The sequence below is a fragment of the Meles meles genome, chromosome 6 (genome assembly GCF_922984935.1).
Source record: "Meles meles chromosome 6, mMelMel3.1 paternal haplotype, whole genome shotgun sequence".
In the NCBI taxonomy this organism is placed as follows: Eukaryota; Metazoa; Chordata; class Mammalia; order Carnivora; family Mustelidae; genus Meles; species Meles meles.
The window spans coordinates 48406128-48428763 of NC_060071.1; the positions used below are offsets into that span (position 1 = coordinate 48406128).

Sequence of the window (22636 nt, forward strand, 5' to 3'; positions counted from 1 at the left end):
ATGGGGGATAGCCCGGTGATGGGTAATAAGTATTGCATGGAGCACTGGATGTTATACACAAACAAAGAATCATGGAGCACTACATCAAAAACTAATGATGTCTTGTATGGTGACTAATATAACATAATAAAAAAATTGGAAAAAAAAAAAGTCAAGTCCTAATGCTCTAAACTATGAAAAACACACACAAAGGACACAAAACAATACAATTTATCCTAGTCAAGAAGTGTATCCTAGTCAGAAATAACAGTTCCACTTGTTCCCTTTGTTTGGCTAACCAGTGAGGCTAGTTAATAGAAGTTTAGGTCTTGATCCTTGGAAGAATGAAATTCATAGAACTATCAGCAGTAAATCTGCTCCATTAAAGACTAGCAATTATTAGTACTAAGTATGTGAATTACACCCTTCCAAGCCCAGTACACAAAAACAACCCTTTCTATATTTTCCTTCATAAAATTAAGCACGAGCGGGCGCCTGGGTGGCTCAGTGGGTTAAAGCCTCTGCCTTTGGCTCAGGTCATGATCCCAGGGTCCTGGGATCGAGCCCCACATCAGGCTCTCTGCTCGGCGGGGAACCTGCTTCCTTCTCTCTCTCTGCCTGCCTCTCTGCCTACTTGTGATCTCTCTCTGTCAAATAAATAAATAAAATCTTTAAAAAAAAAATTAAGCACAAGCAATAGACTGGACTTATGCTGTACCATCAAGGGAGGCATTTAAGTGTCCTTTTAAAATGTTTTCTAGACAACAAAAGTAGATTTGGAAGCATACATCCATGTACACACACTTTAAAAGGAAAAGATGATGACCACACCACGTTTCCTTGTCTAAAGTTCATTTCATACGCTGTGACACAGAGATGCTCTTCATATACCAATCTCGGGTTCTTGCTGCTGAGTCACCAACTCAAGGACACTTTTATATTTAGGCTCTGCTCCCTCAGAGGAACAACAGTGACACCGGGGTTGCTCCTTCTGCAAAGTATATTCAGAGGCTCAGATATTTTCACACACACCCCCTCATCTCTTTACCCAATGGACAGGACTTTTCCATTTGTTTTTAATGCGAGGCTCTGCTACTGTCCTAATGTTAACTTATTTCAAACAAACAAAACACTCTCATGCTGAAAGGAACCATTGATGTTGAAAGGAGCAGGTCCTTAAGCTGGGCAGATGCGGCTTTAAATTTCAATGCATCATTCCAGACCACCACAAAGTATAAGAAGGTCTGCCTCTGTTAACAAAGGCCTAAAGCAGGTTTCCCTCTGAGGGTTACTCTTTTCCAATAAAAGTATGGTAAGTACAATAAACACAGACACAACTATGAAATAGACAGTTCTCTTTCTGGGAATACAAACTGCCATATGCCAGGACAACACACGGTTGCTGTCTTCAGACTCCCTTCTTAGATAATCTCAAGATGTTGAAATGTTTTAGGGCAAAACATTTTGCTTCTTTAGCAAGTGTTAAATGAAGAGAAAGAAAAGCATGATCTGTAAACTCACCCTTCTCTTATCACACTATCAACCGTTCTGAAGCCACACTCTTAAGAGAACCTTCTCTCTGTGGAATGATGGTCTGCATGATTCTGTACCCCCGAATAAGGTACGTAGGCCAGGACTGGAAAGTTGTTATAGGCTAAGTCAGCCACTCCTTACCCAGGAACTTGCAATCAGGACACAGGGTTGCAGTCAATCTCTGCTGGGACTTAAATCAACAGGGACTGAGTGAAAGGCCTTCTACCAAATATAAGGAGGGACAGAGAAAGCTGGTAACATGGAGAAAATGAAGAGGGTTTGCACACACTGAGGCAAGAGACTTTATGGCCCTGAGAAAGAGAGTCAAAGTGTCAGAGTCCGTAAGAATTGGACAGAAAGCTGGAGACAAAGAGTAACTGTCCAGGTTTCTAGAGGCTTTCAAGTACTTTGTACCAATCCCTAGTGAGACCTACATTATATTTCGTTCCTTGGTTCCAAGACACAACTCTGTCACCTTCCAGTAAATTTCATTCTGGGTCTGAGCTAACCAGAATAGACTGTTAATGATAATCAAACTAGTGTTGACCAACACACACACATAACTGCTCATTTTCCTCCTCTTTAAACATCATTTCCTAAACACTCACTATGTGCAAAACACTACACTAGACACATTAGGGAGTGAAAAAATAAAAAGAAACAGACTCTGCCCTTAGGGAACTTAGAGGTAGAAAACAGAGAAGCGAACAGCTAGCATAGTTGCTAGGTCAAGCTTTTCATAAAAATAAAATGAAGAAAGAGTGGAATGTGGAATGGCATAAGATCCAAATTTATTTACTTAAATTTAACGATATATATTTGCCAAAGCTTAAAAGGTTTTTTTGTTTTTGTTTCTTAAGATTTTATTTATTTATTTGAGAGAGAGACATAGACTGTGAGAGAGAGCACGAGTGGGGAGGAGAGGGAGAATCAGGCTCCCCTCCAAGCAGGGAGCCTGACCTGGGGCTCAATTCCAGGACCCCAAGACCATACCACAGCTGAAGGCAGACACTCAACAGACTGAGCCACCCAGTGGAATGTGGAATGGCATAAGAACCAAAAATTTATTTACTCAAATTTAATGATACATATTTGGCCAAAGTTTAAATTAAAAACTACCATTAAATATCTTGCAAATGAAGCACTGTATATACTATACATCCATACTCTGCAATACATAGTTAGTGATCATGATTATATACACAAATCCAGTTGGACTAGACACTCTACAGGCAGTTTAGGGATTTTTTCAAGGCGAACTTGGATGGTGTGTGATTCTCACCTGTGTGCTAACTTTAGCTCCTAACCTCACACGTGACTCCTGTTTTTAACAGTTGGTTTCCTTAGTAAAACTGTCACCCTTGAAATCTAGCATTTTATTTGTCTATTTAAGATTTTATTTATTTTTTCTTTTTTTTTTAAGATTTTATTTATTTATTTGAGACAGAGATCACAAGTAGGCAGAGAGGCAGGCAGAGAGAAAGAGTGGGAAGCAGGCTCCCCGCTGAGCAGGGAGCCTAATGCGGGGCTCAATCCCAGGACCCTGAGATCATGACCTGACCCGAAGGCAGAGGCTTAACCCACTGAGCCACCCAGGTGCCCCAAGATTTTATTTATTTATTTGACAGAGAGAACACAAGTAGGGGCTCCATCCCATGACCCTGGCATCATGACCTGAGCCAAAGGGAGACACTTAACTGACTCAGCCACCCAGGTGGTCCTGAAATTCTAGTATTTAAATAAAATACCTAGAAACTGGTAGTTAGATGTAAACTGTGGCAGCTGATGGTCTTCTAGTTATTTGACTGATTATTAGACTATCCTAGCAGCCAAGTGAACTGAAATATAGTATTCTAAGAGGTAATTTAGGATTTTGAACAAAGTCTACAGCCTCAAATTAGGTACTAAATCCCCAAAGTGACAGTGTCTCCATATAGGAAATAAGCAAACTAGCACACAGATGAGTCCCTGCCAACTTATTCTTTAACATGTTTTATTATTCTCTAGAACTGTTCTCAATATTTTCAGTATTACAATTATTTTTTAAAATTTTATTTATTTTTTAAAGTAATCTCTACACCCAGCATGGAGCTCAATCTCACAGCCCTGAGATCAAGAGTTTCATGCTCTACTGACTGAGCCTGCCAGGTCCCCAGAATTATTTTTCAGTCATACTATTCAACTTGACATTTAATTCATTTCACCCTTTTAGTATCTTATCTCTTAAATCTATATTAAATAATAAACCTAGTAAGTGAAATAAGTCAGAGAAAGACAAATACCACATGACTACACTCATATGTGCTATTTAAGGAATAAAACAAAAGAACAAAGAGAAAATAGAGACAAACCAAGAAACAGACTCTTAACTCTAGAGAACAAACAGAAGGTTACCAGAGGAAAGGTGGTTGGGGGGATGGGTGAAATAGTTGATGGGGATTAAGATGATGAGCACTGAGTAATGCATAAAATTGCTGAGTCACCATACTGTACAACTCAAACTAATAGAACAGTGTTAACTATGCTAGAATTAAAATGTAAAAAATAAGGCTAAAAGAAACTCAGTACTATTTGAAATTTATTCCTTCCCACTTGATAAATACTTATCTTTCCATCAGAGAAATCTTTTTTTTTTTTAAGATTTTATTTATTTATTTGTCAGAGAGAGAGAGAGTGAGCACAGGCAGACAGAGTGGCAGGCAGAGGCAGAGGGAGAAGCAGGCTCCCTGCTGAGCAAGGAGCTTGATGTGGGACTCGATTCCAGGACGCTGGGATCATGACCCAAGCTGAAGGCAGCTGCTTAACCAACTGAGCCACCTAGGTGTCCCAACATCAGAGAAATCTTAATGAAAAAAATATATAAATAAAAAAGACTAAGGAGGGTGCCTGGGTAGCTCAGTTGGTTAAGCAACTGCCTTCGGCTCAGGTCATGGTCCCAGAGTCCTGGGATCGAGTCCCACATCGGGCTGCCAGCTACATGGGGAGTCTGCTTCTCCCTCTGACCTCCCCCTCTCATGCTCTCTCTCACTCTTTCTCTCTCTCTCTCAAGATAAATAAAAATCTTAAAAAAAAAAAAGACTAAGGAAATATATATAGTAATAGTAGCTGTGAATAGAGAGACTCAGCATGGCAGTGACCCAAACTTTTATCTTTTCTTTTTTTTTTTTTAAAGATTTTATTTATTTATTTGACAGACAGAGATCACAAGTAGGCAGAGAGGCAGGCAGAGAGAAGAGGAAGCAGGCTCCCTGCTGAGCAGAGAGCCCGATGCAGGGTCCTGGGATCATGACCTGAGCCGAAAGCAGAGGCTTTAACCCACTGAGCCATCCAGGCGCCCCTTATCTTTTCTTTATATATTTTTTATTTAAAAAATTTTTAAAAGATTTTATTTATTTATTTGAGAGCGCACACACACACATGCAGAAGGAACAGAAGGGGAGACAGAAGAAGGAGGGGGAAAGAATCTCAAGCAGACTCTTTTGAGTGCACAGCCTGACTCGGGACTTGATCTCATAACCCTGAGATCATGACCTGAGCCAAGACCAAGAGTCAGATGCTTAATCGACTGAGCCACCCAGGCCCACCTCTTTTAAATATTCTTCTAAATATTTAAAATCGTAGGAGTTTTCTCCAGAACTTACAAAATAATTTTTTAAGTGAAAAACTTTATTTTCCTTTGGGCAAGCTGTGCATAGATAATTGCAAATTCATCCTCTAAAGTTACTTTCTTTTTTAGGTGGCAGAGGTAAGAGATCTAGGCTGTCTTTTCTGAACTATACCTGTTGAAAGTGGAGCCAAGCAAAAAGTTGACAAGATATGACCACTGGTTCAATGTGATTGTGTCCAAATAATTCTCCAGTTGCTGATGGGCCAATTATGTCTGCAGACTTGCAATGTTATAGCCACTATACTGATGAGAACTACACATAATTCCTACCTTCCATGGGCTTCAATTCCAAAACTCTTACCATGGAGTTCTTAGATACTCTGTTTGTAGGCAGTAATGAATATAAATGTCTCTAACTACATACCAAATATTTGCAGAAATAATTTGGGGGACTTCATTCTAATAACTTAAGTGGGTGATTGTACTGCCAGCCAAAAACTGTCCAGAGAGCTTATACACTGAAATTTCATCAATTTAACAGACATTTGCTGAGTCTCTCCTTTAGATCAAGTGATATGCAAGTGATAGTATAATGAATTAAAAAGTGTTTCTTGCTCTTAAAAAGCTCACAACCTAGCAGCATATTACATTGTGAAAAATCCACAGAGTGGGAGAGAGATGCCTCTAAGTCCCCTCATTACAGTGCCTCAAGGTGGCCTAGAATTCTTTGAGGTTATTTCTATATTCTGCAAACTGAATGCAATGATAAAAAGGAGTAAGAAGTTTTGGTCACTGCTGTGCCAGAACACGGATCAGCAAACTATGCCCATAAGTTACATGTAACTGGCCTGGATACTTTTGTATGATTAGAGAACGGAAGTAAAGTTTCTACATTTGAAAATATATTTGAAACAATTTAAAGACTGATATTTTGCAATACACAAAAACTACATAAAATTCTAATTTCAGGGGCACCTGGGTGGTTCAGTCAGTTAAGCATCTGCCTTTGGCTCAGGTCATGATCTCAGAGTCCTGGGATCAAGCCCCGCAACAGCCTCCCTGCTAAGAGGAGAGTCTGTTTTCCTCTCCCCCTCCTCCTGCTTGTGCTTTCTCTCTCAAAATTTTCTAATTTCAGTGTCCATGAATACAGCTTTACTGGAATACGGTACATTTGTTTACTTATCATTTAAGGCTGCTTCGGTGCTACGGGAAAAGAGATGAATAGTTACAGGAGAGACTGACGGCCCACGAAGACTCAAGTATTTACCATCTGTTCCTTTTTACTACCTGGCTTCATAAGAAATCTCATTTTCCAAACTGGGGGCAGGATGGAGCCCAATTATAGGTAGCCTTCCTTTTCTACGTGCATTGATTGTCACTAACAGTCCGACAGATCCTTAATAAACCTGCCTTGTGATGTTTCCCTAGTTCAGCACTAGTAATACCACTTCCTTTGCAAATTCATAAATGCACCCAGTTATGATAAGGACCAAACATTAACTGAACCAGTTGGCCTGCTTCTTGTGTAATAGCTTCAGTTTGGTTTTACAGAACAAAAACAGTTACGGTAATGTGATCTTTTTTTTCCTGGGGTTCTTTTCACAGGTATTCGAGACCGCTGTGGCCAAGTGTCCCCTCCAAACTGGCAGGAAAGACTGTAGAGTTATGCAAGTAGAAGTGTTTGTTCTCACAAAGGAGGCTTAAGTGAGGGTAACTCTATTTCAATATGACCATAGTCAGCTCCTCTGAGAGAAACACACACTACCCTCAAGATCACAGATGTGATGGGTTCACTGTAGCTGGATTTCTCCTCTACTGAATCAGAAGAGCCAAGAAATATGAAGTTGCGACCGCTGGAGAATCCAGCAAAAATTCTCCTAAGATGAAACTGTTATCTCTCTCTTCATTCTGAGATTTTTAAGGCTATCAGAAATGTTAAGAGGATATTTCCATTTCTACAGGCAAGTCAGATCTTCAGCTTCGAAGTAAAACAATAACCACCGTGTATTTATATAGCACACTTCCCTTAAGAATACAAGGCTTTTAATGACCATCACCTCATTCAACCCGAGCAGGTCTTCAAACTGTGAGAAACAGGGTTTCCTGTTGTATGCATAAGGAAACTGAGGCACAGGAGGGGTACATGGTTAGCATGGAAACTGAGGCACAGGAGGGGTACATGGTTAGCATGGAGTGAAAAAAACGGTGGGAAGGGGTACAGTCAGTCAGTTTGTGAGGTCATGGGTCGAGCCCACCAACAGGCTCTGCACTCAATGAGGAGTCTGCTCGAGTTTCTCTCTCCCTGTCCCTCTGCCCCCTCTGTCCTTCCCGCCTCCAACCATGCAAGTGCTCTCTCACTCTCTCAAGTAAATAAATCTTTTTCTTAAAAAACACACACAAAAAAACCAAAAACAAAAAGGATGGAAGGAAAAACTAGGCTAAACTTTATTCCTTGTTGCAATTCTTAGCTGTCTCCACTTACTCGCATTGCCTACTCAAAGTGTAATTTCAGAGCTGTCCATTTATACTCATTAAGATCAGTTTTCCCCATATTTAGTGGTATGTGTCTCACCCCTCCACAATACCCCTGGAAGAGAGACTTCTGAAAAACATACATGACAAGAAAGGTCCAGATTTCACTTCTTTTTATCAAGTTCACTATTTTGTCCTTTCTTCTCTTATGAAAACTTTCTACCCAATGGGAAACTGAAAAGTTTCTTTTAAATTCCTTAAGTGCTGTTGAGGTATGTTACTTGTTCATAGCTACTCTTGTTACAAGATTCACTTCTATTTTAAGTAAAATTCCCATCTTTGCAGTATCTCCTCAGCTGTTCTTACTTTAAATTTTCCTGTGTTTGCTCAGCATGTTTATAACTCCTAAGGAGGTTCACAACATTATAGGAAGGTTTTGTTAATCTCACACTTTCTGATGATTTTCTTCAAATCTATGCTTTATTCCTCTGTTGAAGGAGAACCACATTCCTGTTAATTTAACAGTTGCCTAGATTCAAAGCTCTTTTGCTGGTACCAACCAGTACCTCCTATCTTGTTTGATGACATACGAAGCCATTCCCTCCTAGAAATTTCAAAATTGCAAAGTCTGATCAGCTCTGTGAACACTGTCTTTATTCACAGCATAAAGGTTTCAGTGAGTGAAGTGGATTGCACAGGACTAGCTCTGGGCTTCTCAGCTGTATACAAGGCATATGCATTCAACATAAATGATTACATTGGAAAGAAATATCTCAAAACCCAGCTGCCCAACAAATATCTCAAAATCTAGTTGCCAAAGGCCACAATGGTTTTGGAGGTAACAAAGGCAACCTTCTAAGGCATAAAGTTTAAGGGTACCATATGAAACAGGAAAAACTACTTTTTCACTGGGGGGATGTTCTGGGCCTTTGTATTTTTTTTTTTTTTTTAAGATTTTATTTATTTATTTGACAGACAGAGATCACAAGTAGGCAGAGAGGCAGGCAAGGGGTGGGAGAAGCAGGCTCCCCACTTAGCAGAGAGCCCAATGCAGGGCTCAATCCCAGGACCCTGAGATCATGACCTGAGCCGAAGGCAGAGGCTTTAACCCACTGAGCCACCCAGGCACCCCTGGGCCTTTGCTTTAATTAAACACTTAGAGGACTATCATCTACCACTCTATTAAAATTAGGTAAGGGATAACGGGTGGAAGGCCCCAGGCATCTGCTGGGGAAATGTGTATGTATACACACAAGAAAATTATCTATATTAATTATTATATATATATATAATATATTATTATATTAAAAACATTCCTAGGGGCGCCTGGGTGGCTCAATAGGTTAAACGGCTGCCTTGGGCTCAGGTCATGATCCCAGGGTCCTAGAATCGAGCCCCAAGTCAGGCTCCCTGCTCAGCAGAGAGCCTGCTTCTTCCTCTCCCTCTGCCTGCTGCTCTGCCTCCTTGTGCTCTCTCTCTGTCAAATAAACAAATGAAATCTTTAAAAAAAATTAAAATTAAAAAACATTCCTCGTTCATGTTTGCCTATTGTGTGACCCTAGGTAAGTAAGTTAATAAACTCCCCGTGCTCAAAAATAAGAAAAATGAAATAACCATATGAAGTAAACTTAAGTTTACTTACTTTCTCTGCCCAATAAGACATTACTGGGTTTTATTACATTGTGAAATTTTGGCATCTTATTGTCTTTTTATTTATTTATTTTTAAAGATTTTATTTATTTATTTATTTGACACAGAGAGAGAGAGAGATCACATAGGCAGAGAGGCAGGCAGAGAGAGAGAGAGGCAAGCAGGCTCCCTGCTGAGCAGAGAGCCCAACGCGGGGCTCGATCCCAGGACCCTGAGATCACTACCAGAGCTGAAGGCAGAGGCTTAACCCACTGAGCCACCCAGGCGCCCCTTATTGTCTTTAAATATGAGGATTAGCATCTCCTTTATGAGACATCCAAAATAGAATGGTCATTAGCAGATTAGAATAGCTGCTAAATAGTAGAGCCATGGCAGGTCAGGCTTAGATCAACTATGACATGAGTCCCTGAGAATTTTACCCAGGCAAGTTGCTGGTTAGAAGTGGAATTAAGTGTTTAACCAGAGCAAGAATTCCTCCACCACCTTTAGGATCTCTCAATACAATTAAGAAGGCTTCAGAAGCAAAAGATCATTGTAATGTCAGTCTATATTACAGTGAGGCCTTTCGGAATGCCAAGTGAACCGGCAAGAATTTACCATAACCTACTCTAGTAGTTTTACTAAAAAGGCCAAAGTTATTATTCAAAACCACTGTTCCCAAGAAACTGTTAACTCTGAGAACAGTTAGGAGAAGGCAACTTTATACTTCCTTCTTGCTAAGTCAGAGGCCTCCACCGTATTTTATCTACTTACATTCTCATTTCTTTATCTAGAGTCCCATTTTCTTGCCCTTTGCCTATTCTTCCCTCCCCCATCCTCTTTCATTTATTCCTGCCCTTGCTTATGCATATTTCCTCTCCCTCCCTTCCTCTCCTGTCACTTCAGCTGCCATGCTTGGTTCTGGTTTATTCATCTTTTATTTATTTACCAAACATATACTAGGCCTTTACCATGCCGCCGGTCCATATGTAGCTATAAACCTTCAGGCTCATACTGTCCCCTCTCTCACGTTTAGGCCTTCTAATTAGGCCTCTGGTTTTGGCCATCTCTGCCTCAAAGTGTTAGGATACCAGCAAAAGTGGGAGGTGTACTGGATAAAGGATTAGTGGGCTGGGGAATTTAAAAATTGATGATATATATATTCTCCTAAGTAAAAGGACCCTGAGAGCGCAGGGAACAATCCCTTAAACAGGAAAATGAGTTTGGGACTTACCCATAGTGACTGTAACACAATTAACACAACACTGATGAATTACAAAAAAATGAAAAGAAAGTAAGAAAGATGGTTACTTTTACCTGCTGACTGCAAAGCTTACAGCTTTTAATTACTATGCTTAAATCCTGCTCTTCTCTCTTTGATGCTGGTCCATTGTACCAAACAAATGCTAAAGCAACTAGGAGGGCAAGCAAGTTCCAGGGAATCCAGAGTAGATCTTTAAACCCTCACTCCTACTTTTATATATTCCAAACAATCCACAGAAACTACATATGAAAAGAAAAGCACAACTTGCTCAATGCCAAACCCCTCTGTGCTTTGAAAAATCAGAACACAGTGATTTAAGAAGGAATGAAACAAAAATTAGACAAAACTGAAGAAAGCATTTTCCAACAGTGAGGAAAAGAGTACTTTTTCATAGTCCTTACATATAGTTGCAGCTTCACATTTAAAAAATACTGTTTTTGGGGCGCCTGGGTGGCTCAGTGGGTTAAAGCCTCTGCCTTCGGCTCAGGTCATGATCTCAGGGTCCTGGGATTGAGTCCCCCATCGGCTTCTCTGCTCAGCGGGGAGCCTGTTTCCCTTCCTCTCTCTGCCTGCCTCTCTGCCTACTTGTGATCTCTGTCTGTCAAATAAATAAATAAAAATCTTTAAAAAAATAATAATAAATAAAAAAATAAAAAATAAAAAATACTGTTTTTCTTTCTAATAACTTTGGAAATTCTCCAGTAACCTCAGATGCAATGAGTTCAACAACAATGTGCAAAGAAAAATCTACCCCACCCACAGTGATCCAATTACGTGAAAACACTAAATTCCCATTTTGATTCACTTGGTCATTGGGAATCCACTTTGCCAGGGTTAATTTATAATGTAGTTAACTTAAAAAAATAATTTTATGTCTTCTGAAGCTGAGGAAGATACCAAGTATAAAATACCTGTACCAGGATGTTTCTTGTAGAGTAACATGTGGTTTTTAAAAAATTTTGTATTCAATCTTAGAGTTCAAAAAGTTCTTTAAAAAGTCATGTATTCTAACTTTCTACCCCATGCACAAATCTCCCTTACAATCCAGAATGCAGAACCCTTCAACTGCTGCCTGAATAATGTCCTTCCCCTAAAAGACAGGAAATCCTACTGTGTAAGACACCTTATTCCAGTTCATAATTTGTTTTTCTTTCTACAAGAAGGTGCTTGGAAAGAAAGGAAACAAGATATTGTGGCACTTTATTATCACTTGTTGAACTTATGCCTGAAACTGTGAACACATGGCTCAGGATAAATGGGGACATAAACAGGGTGCTTGGCAATATAAGAGGAAGGAGGGAGACCATAAATCTACTGCGTAGTCTTTTAAGAAACTAGTTGTTATAATAGTAATAATAGTAATAGTAATAATAATGATACATGATTAGGGCAAAAAAAAAATACAAAAATACTAAAGGATTAATGTAAAAACTTAAAAGTAGCACCACTTCCCATTTCTAATCATACTCTTCAAAGGTAATCATTATTAAATTTTTTGCATATCCAATCAGATATTTTCTATGCTCCGGTGGACATACCTGTATTATATACGGATTTCTTACACTATATAAATATGGCAATATACTGTTTTGCAAACCTTTTCACTTAAAAAACACTGGGGCATCTTTCCACATCAATACATAGGACTCTATCTTCTTTTTATTATTTATTTATTTATTTGAGATTTTATTTATTTATTTGACAGAGAGAGCACAGGCACGCAGAGCAGCAGGCAGAGGGAGAGAAAGAAGCAGGCTCCCTGCCGAGCAAGGAGTCTGATGCGGGACTCGATCCCAGAACCCTGGGATCATGACCTGTGCTGAAGGCAGGCACTTAACTGACTGATCCATCCAAGCGTCCCTATTTATTTATTTTTAAAAGATTTTATTTATTTACTTGAGAGAAGGAGTACAAGCTGGGAGACAGGCAGAGGGAGACAGAGAAGCAGACTCCCTGCTAAGCAGGGATCCTGATGTGGGGCTCCATCCCAGGACCCTGGCATCATGACCTGAGCCAAAGACAGATAGATGCTCAAATGACTGAGCCACCCAGTTGCCCCTCTACATTATTTTTAATAGCTAATTCCCTAGTATAAATATGTCATCATTTATTTATCCAGATCTATACTGATGACATTTAAATTATTTTCATTCTGTTCTAATTGTTATACAAAGCCAGAATATATCCTTCTTATAGTTTTTTTCAGTAATTTTTGTTTTAAGTCATTTGGAATCAACCTAACCTACCACTTACTAGCTCTTTAACCCTTGAAAATCATGATCATATGGGGGTAAATGGAAGAACAAATACGAGTTTTGAGTTACAATACCTGGATATCAGAAATCAATAGGGGAAATGATCTCCTCAAATAAAAACAATCTAAATATCTGACAGACCATTAAAATTGGTGCCTACATTATAGCCTATGAGGCTGATGGGCTATTACACAATGATCAGAAACATGAAGACTACAGCATCATGACAAATGCTATAAGGCTAAGTGAGAGAAGACGTAGTTACATGGAACTAGGATTAACTATGAAATATGCTTGCATATGAAAAGAAGAGATACTCAAACGAAATGTAGCTCAGTTAGGGTGCTAAGAGCATGGTTCTTTCACCACTTCCTTTCAAAATATCCTTTAATATTTTATAATTTAGTTTCTGTGGTGAATGAAAAAAGAAAAATTGAGAGCTATAACAAAGATCAGAATCATCATTCTCAGCTTCAGGGCCCTCAACACCCTCTTTACTTTCTTCCCTGATTATTTTGGAGATATCAACTGTCATAGTAATAATCAGGTCTTGAAATTTCTTGATAGCAAAGCTACAATCGGCAAACAAAGCGTAAAGTATGACTGTCCACAAGAGACAGAATGGAATGGAATGGAAGGTGTCAGAGATTAGACAAGGAAAAGAATGGACAATCAGGAAGAGTTCCAACTTAAACCATGTTCACAATCATCCAGTGCTACCATTCCTTTTTTTTTTTTTTTAAGATTTTATTTATTTATTTGACAGACAGAGATCACAAGTAGGCAAAGAGGCAGGCAGAGAGAGAGGAAGGGAAGCAGGCTCCCTGCCGAGCAGAGAGCCCGATGCGGGGCTCGATCCCAGGACCCTGGGATCATGACCCAAGCCGAAGGCAGAGGCCTTAACCCACTGAGCCACCCAGGCGCCCCTCCAGTGCTACCATTCTATCTTCCCGTAGATAGGGAACTGATATGAATTTCCACATCATATGGTCAGGGCAATATGGGGGTCAAAAACCCAAGGTAATGATTAAGACCTGCATACTTAAGGAAGAAATGGTCATACTCTCAAGCCAACACAAAAGTTCCTATTTCAGGAATTTAAAGTCTCACACCCTGGTCAGAATTCTTTAAATTCATAAGCCCTCATTCCTCTCAAAAAACTTCATCCTTTTTTTTAAAGATTTATTTTTTGAGAGACAGAGTGAGTGAGTGCTGGTAGGGTGGGGTGAGAAGCAGAGGGAGAAGGAGAGAGAAACCCAAGCAGTCTCCGTGCTGAGCACAGAGCCAAATGCAGGGCTTGATCCCAGGACCTCAAGGATCACAACCGGAGCTGAAACCAAGAGTGGGACACTTAACCAACTGCGCCACCCAGGCGCCTGGCATCCATTTTATATGCACTTATTAATTCCTTGAATAAATCTAAGTCACACTGGGCTCTTTTTTTTTAAGTATTCTTTGTCGTGATACCCAAATATTTTACAAATCACTGGCCTGTGATGAATAATGACAGACAAAAGCTAGTGAGTAAAAACAATGATTACATTATTTTGGTCACTGTCTGCAACATGAAAGGATGTTTATTTACAATGCCACATCACCTTGGTTCTGAAGAGAGTGGCATATAAGCTCTGGCTGTTTAAATATTAACTACTGATGAGTCACATTTGCAGCTGGAACTCACCCTAGAAAAATAGGGGAGAAATGTTCGCTTTTAAGGACTGGATGTTCATGCTCACATTTATAATAAGACATGGTGAAAACTTGTCTACGTTCTTGTCAAATGATTTACTTTCAAAATAAATTGCCTTTTTTGGCCATCCCCAGGAAATATTTTTATTAATAACTTGGCAAAAATCTAAAAAGGTATGCTTATCAAATCTTCCTAACTTTTTTTCTTTCACCCAAATACTTCCTAACTGCCTATCATGTGAATGAACTATGTTGGGTCTTGAGATAAACTTGAGACACAAGAAAGCAGAAGATATAAGCCTTATTCTCCAGAACTTATGGTCTCATTGCAGGGCCGGGGGGTGGAATATGTAATCACAGTTAAAGAACATTCAATACAGGATCACCAGGAACAGAATCAGGATTGAAAAAAATCCCAGTATGGCCTTTAAGATGTTTAGGTGCTCAAAATCAATTACATAACCACAAAATGCAGAAAGTCTGGGTTGATGGCAACTTACATGAAAAAGATGTAAAGGCTGCAGCTGAGTAAAACACCGTAAAAGCATAAAAGTCAACCAGTGAAATGGTTGTTAAGATAGCTAATCTAAATTAAGAGCAATATTGTGTCCAGACCAAGGAAGATAATAATGCCACTATCTCCATACTCAAGAGTTAGTGGTGCTGTTTTATGAGGCTCATTCATAACAAAACTAGGAGAGAGAGGGAGGGAGAGAGGGAAGGAAAGAAAGTGATTGAGAGAGTATATATTCATGCTAGACAGTGGTGATAGTCAAGCATCTATAAAACACATATACAGAAAGACTGAAGGAACTAAAGACATTTGGCCTGAAAGAGGACTTGGGGTGAGTGGTGAAGGGGACTGCATATACCAGCTATGATGCCTCTGAATTGGTAAAAGAGAGCTGAACTGTGCTGCATGGAAATAAAGGCAAATTTTGGCCTCATATGAAGCACTTCTAATGGCCTGGGCTTTCCAACACTGAACTATGTAGAAGAGGGGTAAACTCTACAGTTAGTAGTAATCAAGCAGAGATGGATGATCATTTGTTAAGAAAACCCTAGGAGAAATTCTTACACTTGGTAGAAACTGTAACAGATTCTAAAGCTCTTCCTATCTTAGAAAAGCTTCTGGCTACCTTGTTAGCTGCAGGCAAGAATATTAAAAAGATGATACCCACTACAGCTACTTTTAAGAGCAGTTAATCTCAAAAAGCAGAAAAGGAGTCAGGAATCAGGACTGAACTTCATGTAAGACCTAGAAGGCTTTGTGACTTTGAGATGATTGCCAGAAGTACTGGGAGGGAGACCAATGATGGCCAATAACTGGCCTGACCACTCAAACAGCACTCTTGTTATCCCCACTAGTCTCAGAGGTTGCTTGCTGCCTTAAGTGAAAGGCAATTTTTTTGAAGTCCCCTTTCCTCCAATCCTCTCCCTATTTAATCCTTTCCAGTGCATGAACAATGTCAAAACTTAAGAATCTGCAATATTCTCCTGTATTCAGGAAGAGCACAGATGCTATTCCTACATAACAGGTTCATGAAATTTTTCACTACATCTTGAAAAGGGAAGATTGGCCTCATCTGATGGGTGTACTGGGAAGGGCTTACAGAGGAAATCCTGCAGACTGGCCTGGTCACCTTCCACAGGCCCCCTCAAACTTCTAAGGTAGGATGGATCTAGCATGTTTTTACTTGAGCCTTAGATTTGTGAACCATGTATTTAATTAAAAATGAGCTGTGATAATTATCACCCTGAAATTTATAAAAAAGAGGAACAACATAAAAATCAACTTTAAAAGTTTAGTTCTGAAGACAAGACTCAAGTTACACAAATGCTCTGTGAACTCAGGTTCAATCTTAAATCCTATCTTAAATCCTATGCCTGGAACATTCCATATTTAAGGATATAATCAATAAACAAACATATGCTGAGAGGCCTTTGTGAGCAAAAACCCATTCAGGTTTAATGAAAGACAGATGCCTATCTTGGCCTTACTAGGTCATGACTATGGCTTATTACTGCCACAGCCAGGATATAAGACCACTTGAATAACACTGTATGGTTCTTAAAGAATTCTACATAATCTAGGAAGTGAAATTCAAATTCCTTCAACAGTACTTCCAATAGTGGTACTTGAAATAAAAACATGTTTCAATCACATAAAACTGTCAGACTGAAGAAAGCATACAGCAAAGGAATGTTGACAATGTCAAACAATGAAACTAGTGAACAATTTTGTCTTTTGCAAGAGGTATCCTATAGATATAACCTCTTTAGGGTTGGTAACATTTGCATAGTCAAGATATTTTTCTGAAAGCCAGTAAGATATTTCAGAAATTAGAACTTTTAGGTAAAAAACAAGTATATTTTAAAAAATTATAAATCTAACTAAAAAATCTTCAAAGGTCACAGGTTAATACAATAGCATAAGATAGGTCTTCCAAATTAAGAGAGCAATGGATAAAATGACAGTGTTATGGTATTTCGAACGTGTATTTTAGTAGTTATTTAGTAGTTACCTTTAAAACAGATTTATATAGTCTCAGTATGATAAAATACTGCTTTCAAGTTACCAAACCCTCCTCCTTTCTTTTAGTATAAAGAAATGAAAAGAGAAGGAAACTACCAAGAATCAATACCTCATACACTGTGTATTTCAGGTAGGTGAAAGCATTCAAAGGCTGATTTGTAGGCATGCTGATTTGTAGGCATGCTCATGGCATATCACAGATCCCCAATCACCTGTCCTTTCAAGGAGCCAGAGAATAAGTAGCTTTAGTTAACTATGTTTATTTACCTACTCAGCAAACAGGGGAAATATATGGTCTGGTAAAAAAAGGTCAACTGGACAAGAAAATCTGCAAACTTCTCGGCTTTCGGCTAAGCTATATGCTAACTAAGCACATGGAGAAAACAGACTTGACTTACCTGCACTGCCGAGCTGTTTATAAAACCTGTACTCTAAATGAAGCTGTGGAGCACGTGATTTTATTGGTTCCTGAAACCCAAGAAGAGAAATTGTGATCAGATGTAGACAAATAAAATTTTTCCATTCCTAGGTTTTCAAAGTAAACCAGGGCTAAGACCACTTAATATTTTAGAGATGATATCCATATATGATGGCATTTTCTTACCACAATTTCTCTTTGAAAGCACAGCTAGGGGAAGATGAAGCTGAAGTATATACAATCCCTTCACGGATATTTAAGTACAAATACTCTGTGTGAGACATCATTCAAGGATAGCTCCCTCACCATGAAATATTCTCCTGAAATGTATTCTCCTAGGAAACCAGATGCCAAACCTTTTAATTAAAGACCAGCATGTATTCTCTGCCTGTTTTATTATGAATTTTGGGTGATAAACAGTATTATTTTTTAGAAAAATGATACATGCTCAGAAAAAAAATTTCAAATACACAAAAATTAGGAAGAGACTAAGTAATCTGGGATCCTATCATTTTAAAGAAAAGCACTATTAACATTTTGGTGAATGTCCTTCTAAATATTTACACGTATATTTAGCTATAATACAGACTTGAAAATATATTTAAAATGAACGAGATACTATATTTTTCTTCTGTGTCTTTAAATTCAACAACATAATGATGACATCTTCCTATGGCAGTAAGTAGCTTCATATATATATATAGATAGATAGATATAGATATATATATATAGATATATAGATTTTTTTTTTTTAAATAGGCTCCATGCCCAAGATAGGGCCTGAACTCATGACCTTGAGATCAAGAGTCATATGCCCTACCAACTGAGTAAAGCTTTATATAAATTTTAATGGCTGTAGTATTTCTCTGTATGTGTGTGTTGTGTGTGTACACATATATGAAAACTTTTGGATGTTTTAACTATTTTCAGTTTTCATTATTATGAATAATCCTGGAGGAACATTATATGCACATGTATTTTTACACTCAAGAAAATTAAAGATTGTAAATGTAATTAAAATATGTATCTTACAAAAAGTAAAGTAAAATATGTACCCCTAATCAATATGATGTTCAAGTTTGCAAAAATAGTGTTTTTAAGACCCTGGGAATAAAACAGCCAAACTACCATTTTGCTCTACATTGAACTTTAGGAACTAGCTGGTTAATTGTTCTGAACTGACAGTACACTGGGCAACTAGTTAACAAGAAAATCAAACATTACCCTAGAAAGTAGATTTACATACCCATTAGGATAGCTATTATCAAAACCACAGAAAATAAGTGTTCATGCGGATGTAAAGAAATTGGACCCCTTGTGCATTGCTGGTGGGGATGTGAAATGGTATAGCTATTATGGGAAACAATATGGAAGTTCCTCTAAAAATTAAACAAAGAATTACCATATGATCCAGCAATTCTACTTCTGCATACAAACCTGAAAAAACTGAAAGCAGGGACTCAAACTGATATTTATATGCCCATGTTCATAGCAACATTATTTACAATAATCAAAAGGTGGAAGTGACCCAAGTATCTAGCAACACCTGAAGAAACAAAACGTGATTACATTTTGTTACACGCACGCATATGTGTGTGCACACACACACACACACAGTATTATTCAGCCATGAAAATGAAAGACATCTGGATACATACTACAACATGGATGAACCCTGAAGACATTATGCTAAGCAAGCTAAGCCAGACACAAAAGGTCAAATACTACATGATTCACTAATATGAGGTACCTAGAGTAGTCAAATTTATAGAGACATAAAGTTAAACGGTGGTTGCCAGGGGCTACGAAGGAGGAGATGGACATTCAGTGTTTAATACAGAATTTCAGCTGAGGAAGATGAAAAAGTTCTAGGGAAGGATGGTGGTAATCGTTGCACACCAGTGTGAATGTACTTAATGCCACAGAGCAACACACTTAAAAATGGGTTAAAATGGAAAATTTTAGATACAATTCTAACAGATACATGATTTTTAAATTTTCTCTCCCTTTCCATGGGTTGTCTTCTCACTGTATTCAGAGTCCTTTAATACAAAAAAGTTTTATTTTTTACAAAGTCCAATCAATCTCCTTCCTTGCTTGTGCTTTTTGTGTCATCTAAAAAATCACTGCCAAATTCAATGTCACGAAGCTTTTCCCCTAAATTTTCTTCTAAGAGATTTATAGTTTTGGCTCTTGTATTTAGATCTTTGATCCATTTTGAGTTACTTTTTTATGTTTGATGTAAGGTAAGGGTTCGACTTCAATGCATGTGGATATCGGATTTTCCTAACATTTGTGTGAAAAACTGTCCTTTCTCCAGTGAATGGTTATTTGTCCTTTTTTTTAAGACTGGCTCAAAAGAAGGAGATCCCATAGCTTCCCTTGATAATTCATCCTGATGTTAAATACATTTCATGATTTCAAAGGTCTTTATATGTAGTTTAAATCTCCACAACTGAAACTTCTTTTCTGTCCCTGACAAAAATGAAATAGCTCCTCAATAACCATGAATACTATAACAACTATCTTCAAATAATAAAACTATTCAATCATTTCTTAGACTTTCTTTATTCAGGCAAAGTAATTTCAATTCCTTTAACCTTTCCTCACTGGTCCTATTTTTCAGTTCTTTGATCATCCTTGAAGGCTCTTCCTGAACCCACTTGTTTTCTACATTTTTCTTAAGATATAGAATCCATAAATCACAGAATTCAGAAATTTCCTTGAAGTTATCTAGTCTATCCCTTTGCTTCTGGGAAGGCTGAAATAGTTCATATCCCTAATGAGCTCCATGAAAGAACTCATATCCTTCTTTGATTATAAAATCAGCAATCATCAGAGTTGAACTTCAAGCTTCTCAAGATTCTTGTAGTCAAAAGAAAAAGTACATAAGACTAATTACACTGTAAAGTCACTTCTTTATTCATTTACATCTTCAAACAGAGAAGGATCACTGTTGAGAGTCTCCATTTGGCTTTAGATCTTCTACTGTAGCACCAGTAAAGCAGCCAGTGATGGAATTTGTCCTTCAGAAAAATCCCTAATAATTCACAAGGATCCAAACAGAAACAGGACAACAAATTAATATGGAAACAGAGATTCATCTTTCTGGAGGTTTTTTTTCTGGAGAAAGTCTTTGGGATTCTGACAAACCATAAGGAACAATGAATGAAAAAGCCTTCTTCAAACACAATACTCTAAAACTTCACCGTGGACACCTTGATCAGAAATAATCTGATGGGGGATAACTAAGCTAGCAGATTAAAAAAACACAAAAGCTCTTTAGAGTTACAAAGCTGAAAGTGGACATAGATGTCACATATATTCAGACATGAGGAGCTCTTTATCACAGATGAAAGGACTTATACCCTTTGGCCAATCCCTTTAGCATACAGCTAAAGCCTGCTCAGACAATTAGAGCTTCAAGGTGCTCTTCTGGAAGCACTATAAAGAAAGTACAGTATAAACACTCAGTCTACGTCTTGTGGAAGGCGGCAAGATTAGCAGCATGGAGAGAATTTTTTTTTTCTTTTTTAACAACTGTTAGAAAATTTCTGTTAAAAAGAACATGAGAAATCTCAGTGATAGGGTAAAGGAAGGGTTCATTATACTAGTTTATGTTGTATATGATTTTTAAAAAAGGTTCCTAGAAATCTAAGAAACAAAAGCCCACAGTGAAGATCCAAACAAAGTAGAAAGAAAACAGTACCAGCAGGGCTTCCTTATATTTCTGTGCCAGATGCTGATTACATTTCCACAGAGGGCTGGCTATTTGCCAGAATCACTGTTATTCTGGAACACACATGTCTGCCTGAAATCCTAAACCGACAGCAGACGGCTACCTTGTAGGACTATAATGCTTAAGGCAAATTTTGCTGTTACAATGAAAAGAGCTCAATTACTGCCCTCATATCTCCCATGGAGAACACAGCCCAACAGCAAGAGAGGAGGCCCACAGGCAAGATTGTTATCCTATAAAAAACCTTTATTTAAGATTTATTTGAAAGAGAAATGAGCTCCTCAGACATAACATACTAGATGATATGAAATCTATTTTTAGCTTTCACTCTTGCCCATACAAAGTAGAATAAAGTTTAATAAACTACAAGTGAAATGCAGTAATCCATCATGTGAACAATATGTAATAAGCTTATCTAATGAGGTTAACTAGTATGAATTTGGAAGAAGAAATCCAGAAAGAAAAGACTGTCCCTAACAAAAAGCCTCTAGAGAAGTCTTGATATATAAAGGGAAAATAAGAAAGATATATAGCATTTAGACAGTATTTTAAAGTGTTTCAGGAGCTGCTTCCTCCTGTTACTAGTCCAACTTACTGAAGCGATAAAACAGAAAAATTAAAAGCAAACAAAAAAAAAACCAGATGAACTAGGGAACACTTCTACAGAACCAAATTCCTATAAATAAAAAATATGGTTACTCCTTTGATATTCAATCTGAGAAAATATTTGACCTGCATTGTTACATGCATTACCTGTCTTCCTGCTCCCATTTCTCCAACAAGAGTTCCAAGTCAACAAACATAAGAAAACACTTGGTTCCCCAGCAGCTACCTGCTCTAAGCCCTGCTTCCTGTCCACATCTTTGTAGAGAAACCAATCTGATAACTGTCTGATAATTGTCTTCAAAAGACAACTCGGACTTTTCTATAAACTGACAAGCTCAATCCACACACAGAGCAGGTGTGGATGTGGTTAAGTGCAATTTGTTAGAAAAGAACAGCATTATCACAATTATCACACCACACTTCCTTCAATCATTAACTCCTCTGTCTTCCAACTAATAAAGCCCCAAACTGCCTGTAAATCCTGGGAAACTTACTAGGAAGACAAACATTTACACAGTGTCATAGAAACTAGTCATCTGACATCTCATATGACTAGAAATGATTTTGTATTGACCTTAAATATAAGATAAAGAATTTTCTTCTAAAATTAAATAACATATTTTTAAAAATAGGATGTTATCTTTAATGACCACTAATTATTTATAAGATTAATATTGACAAAACCAAGTCAACTTTTTGTTTCAAATGTGAACACAAGATTTTCACATTTGACAGTTTTTAAGGCTATGATTTGATGATCAGATTTGGTTCTCTACTACTAAGTATATTAATAAATACCTTACATTTTAAAAATGATTTAGTCACAGTCAAGCAAAAGGAAATGAAAATTTCCAGTGGTTTTATCTTTTAAAATAGCACTGTGAAAGTTACAAAATTCACAGAAATTAC

General features: G+C 37.9%; 1 protein-coding gene across 6 annotated transcripts in view; it reads right to left on the reverse strand.

Annotated features, from left to right (window-relative positions):
• The window catches only part of CSNK1G1 (casein kinase 1 gamma 1), a 191892-nt gene that overhangs the window by 62951 nt on the left and 106305 nt on the right, over positions 1–22636 (reverse strand). For all 6 annotated transcript variants that reach the window (XM_046008581.1, XM_046008578.1, XM_046008580.1 and 3 more), the window contains one exon: positions 17363–17432. In XM_046008581.1, the coding sequence (XP_045864537.1) occupies positions 17363–17432 (70 nt within the window). The remainder of the gene's footprint in view (positions 1–17362; positions 17433–22636) is intronic.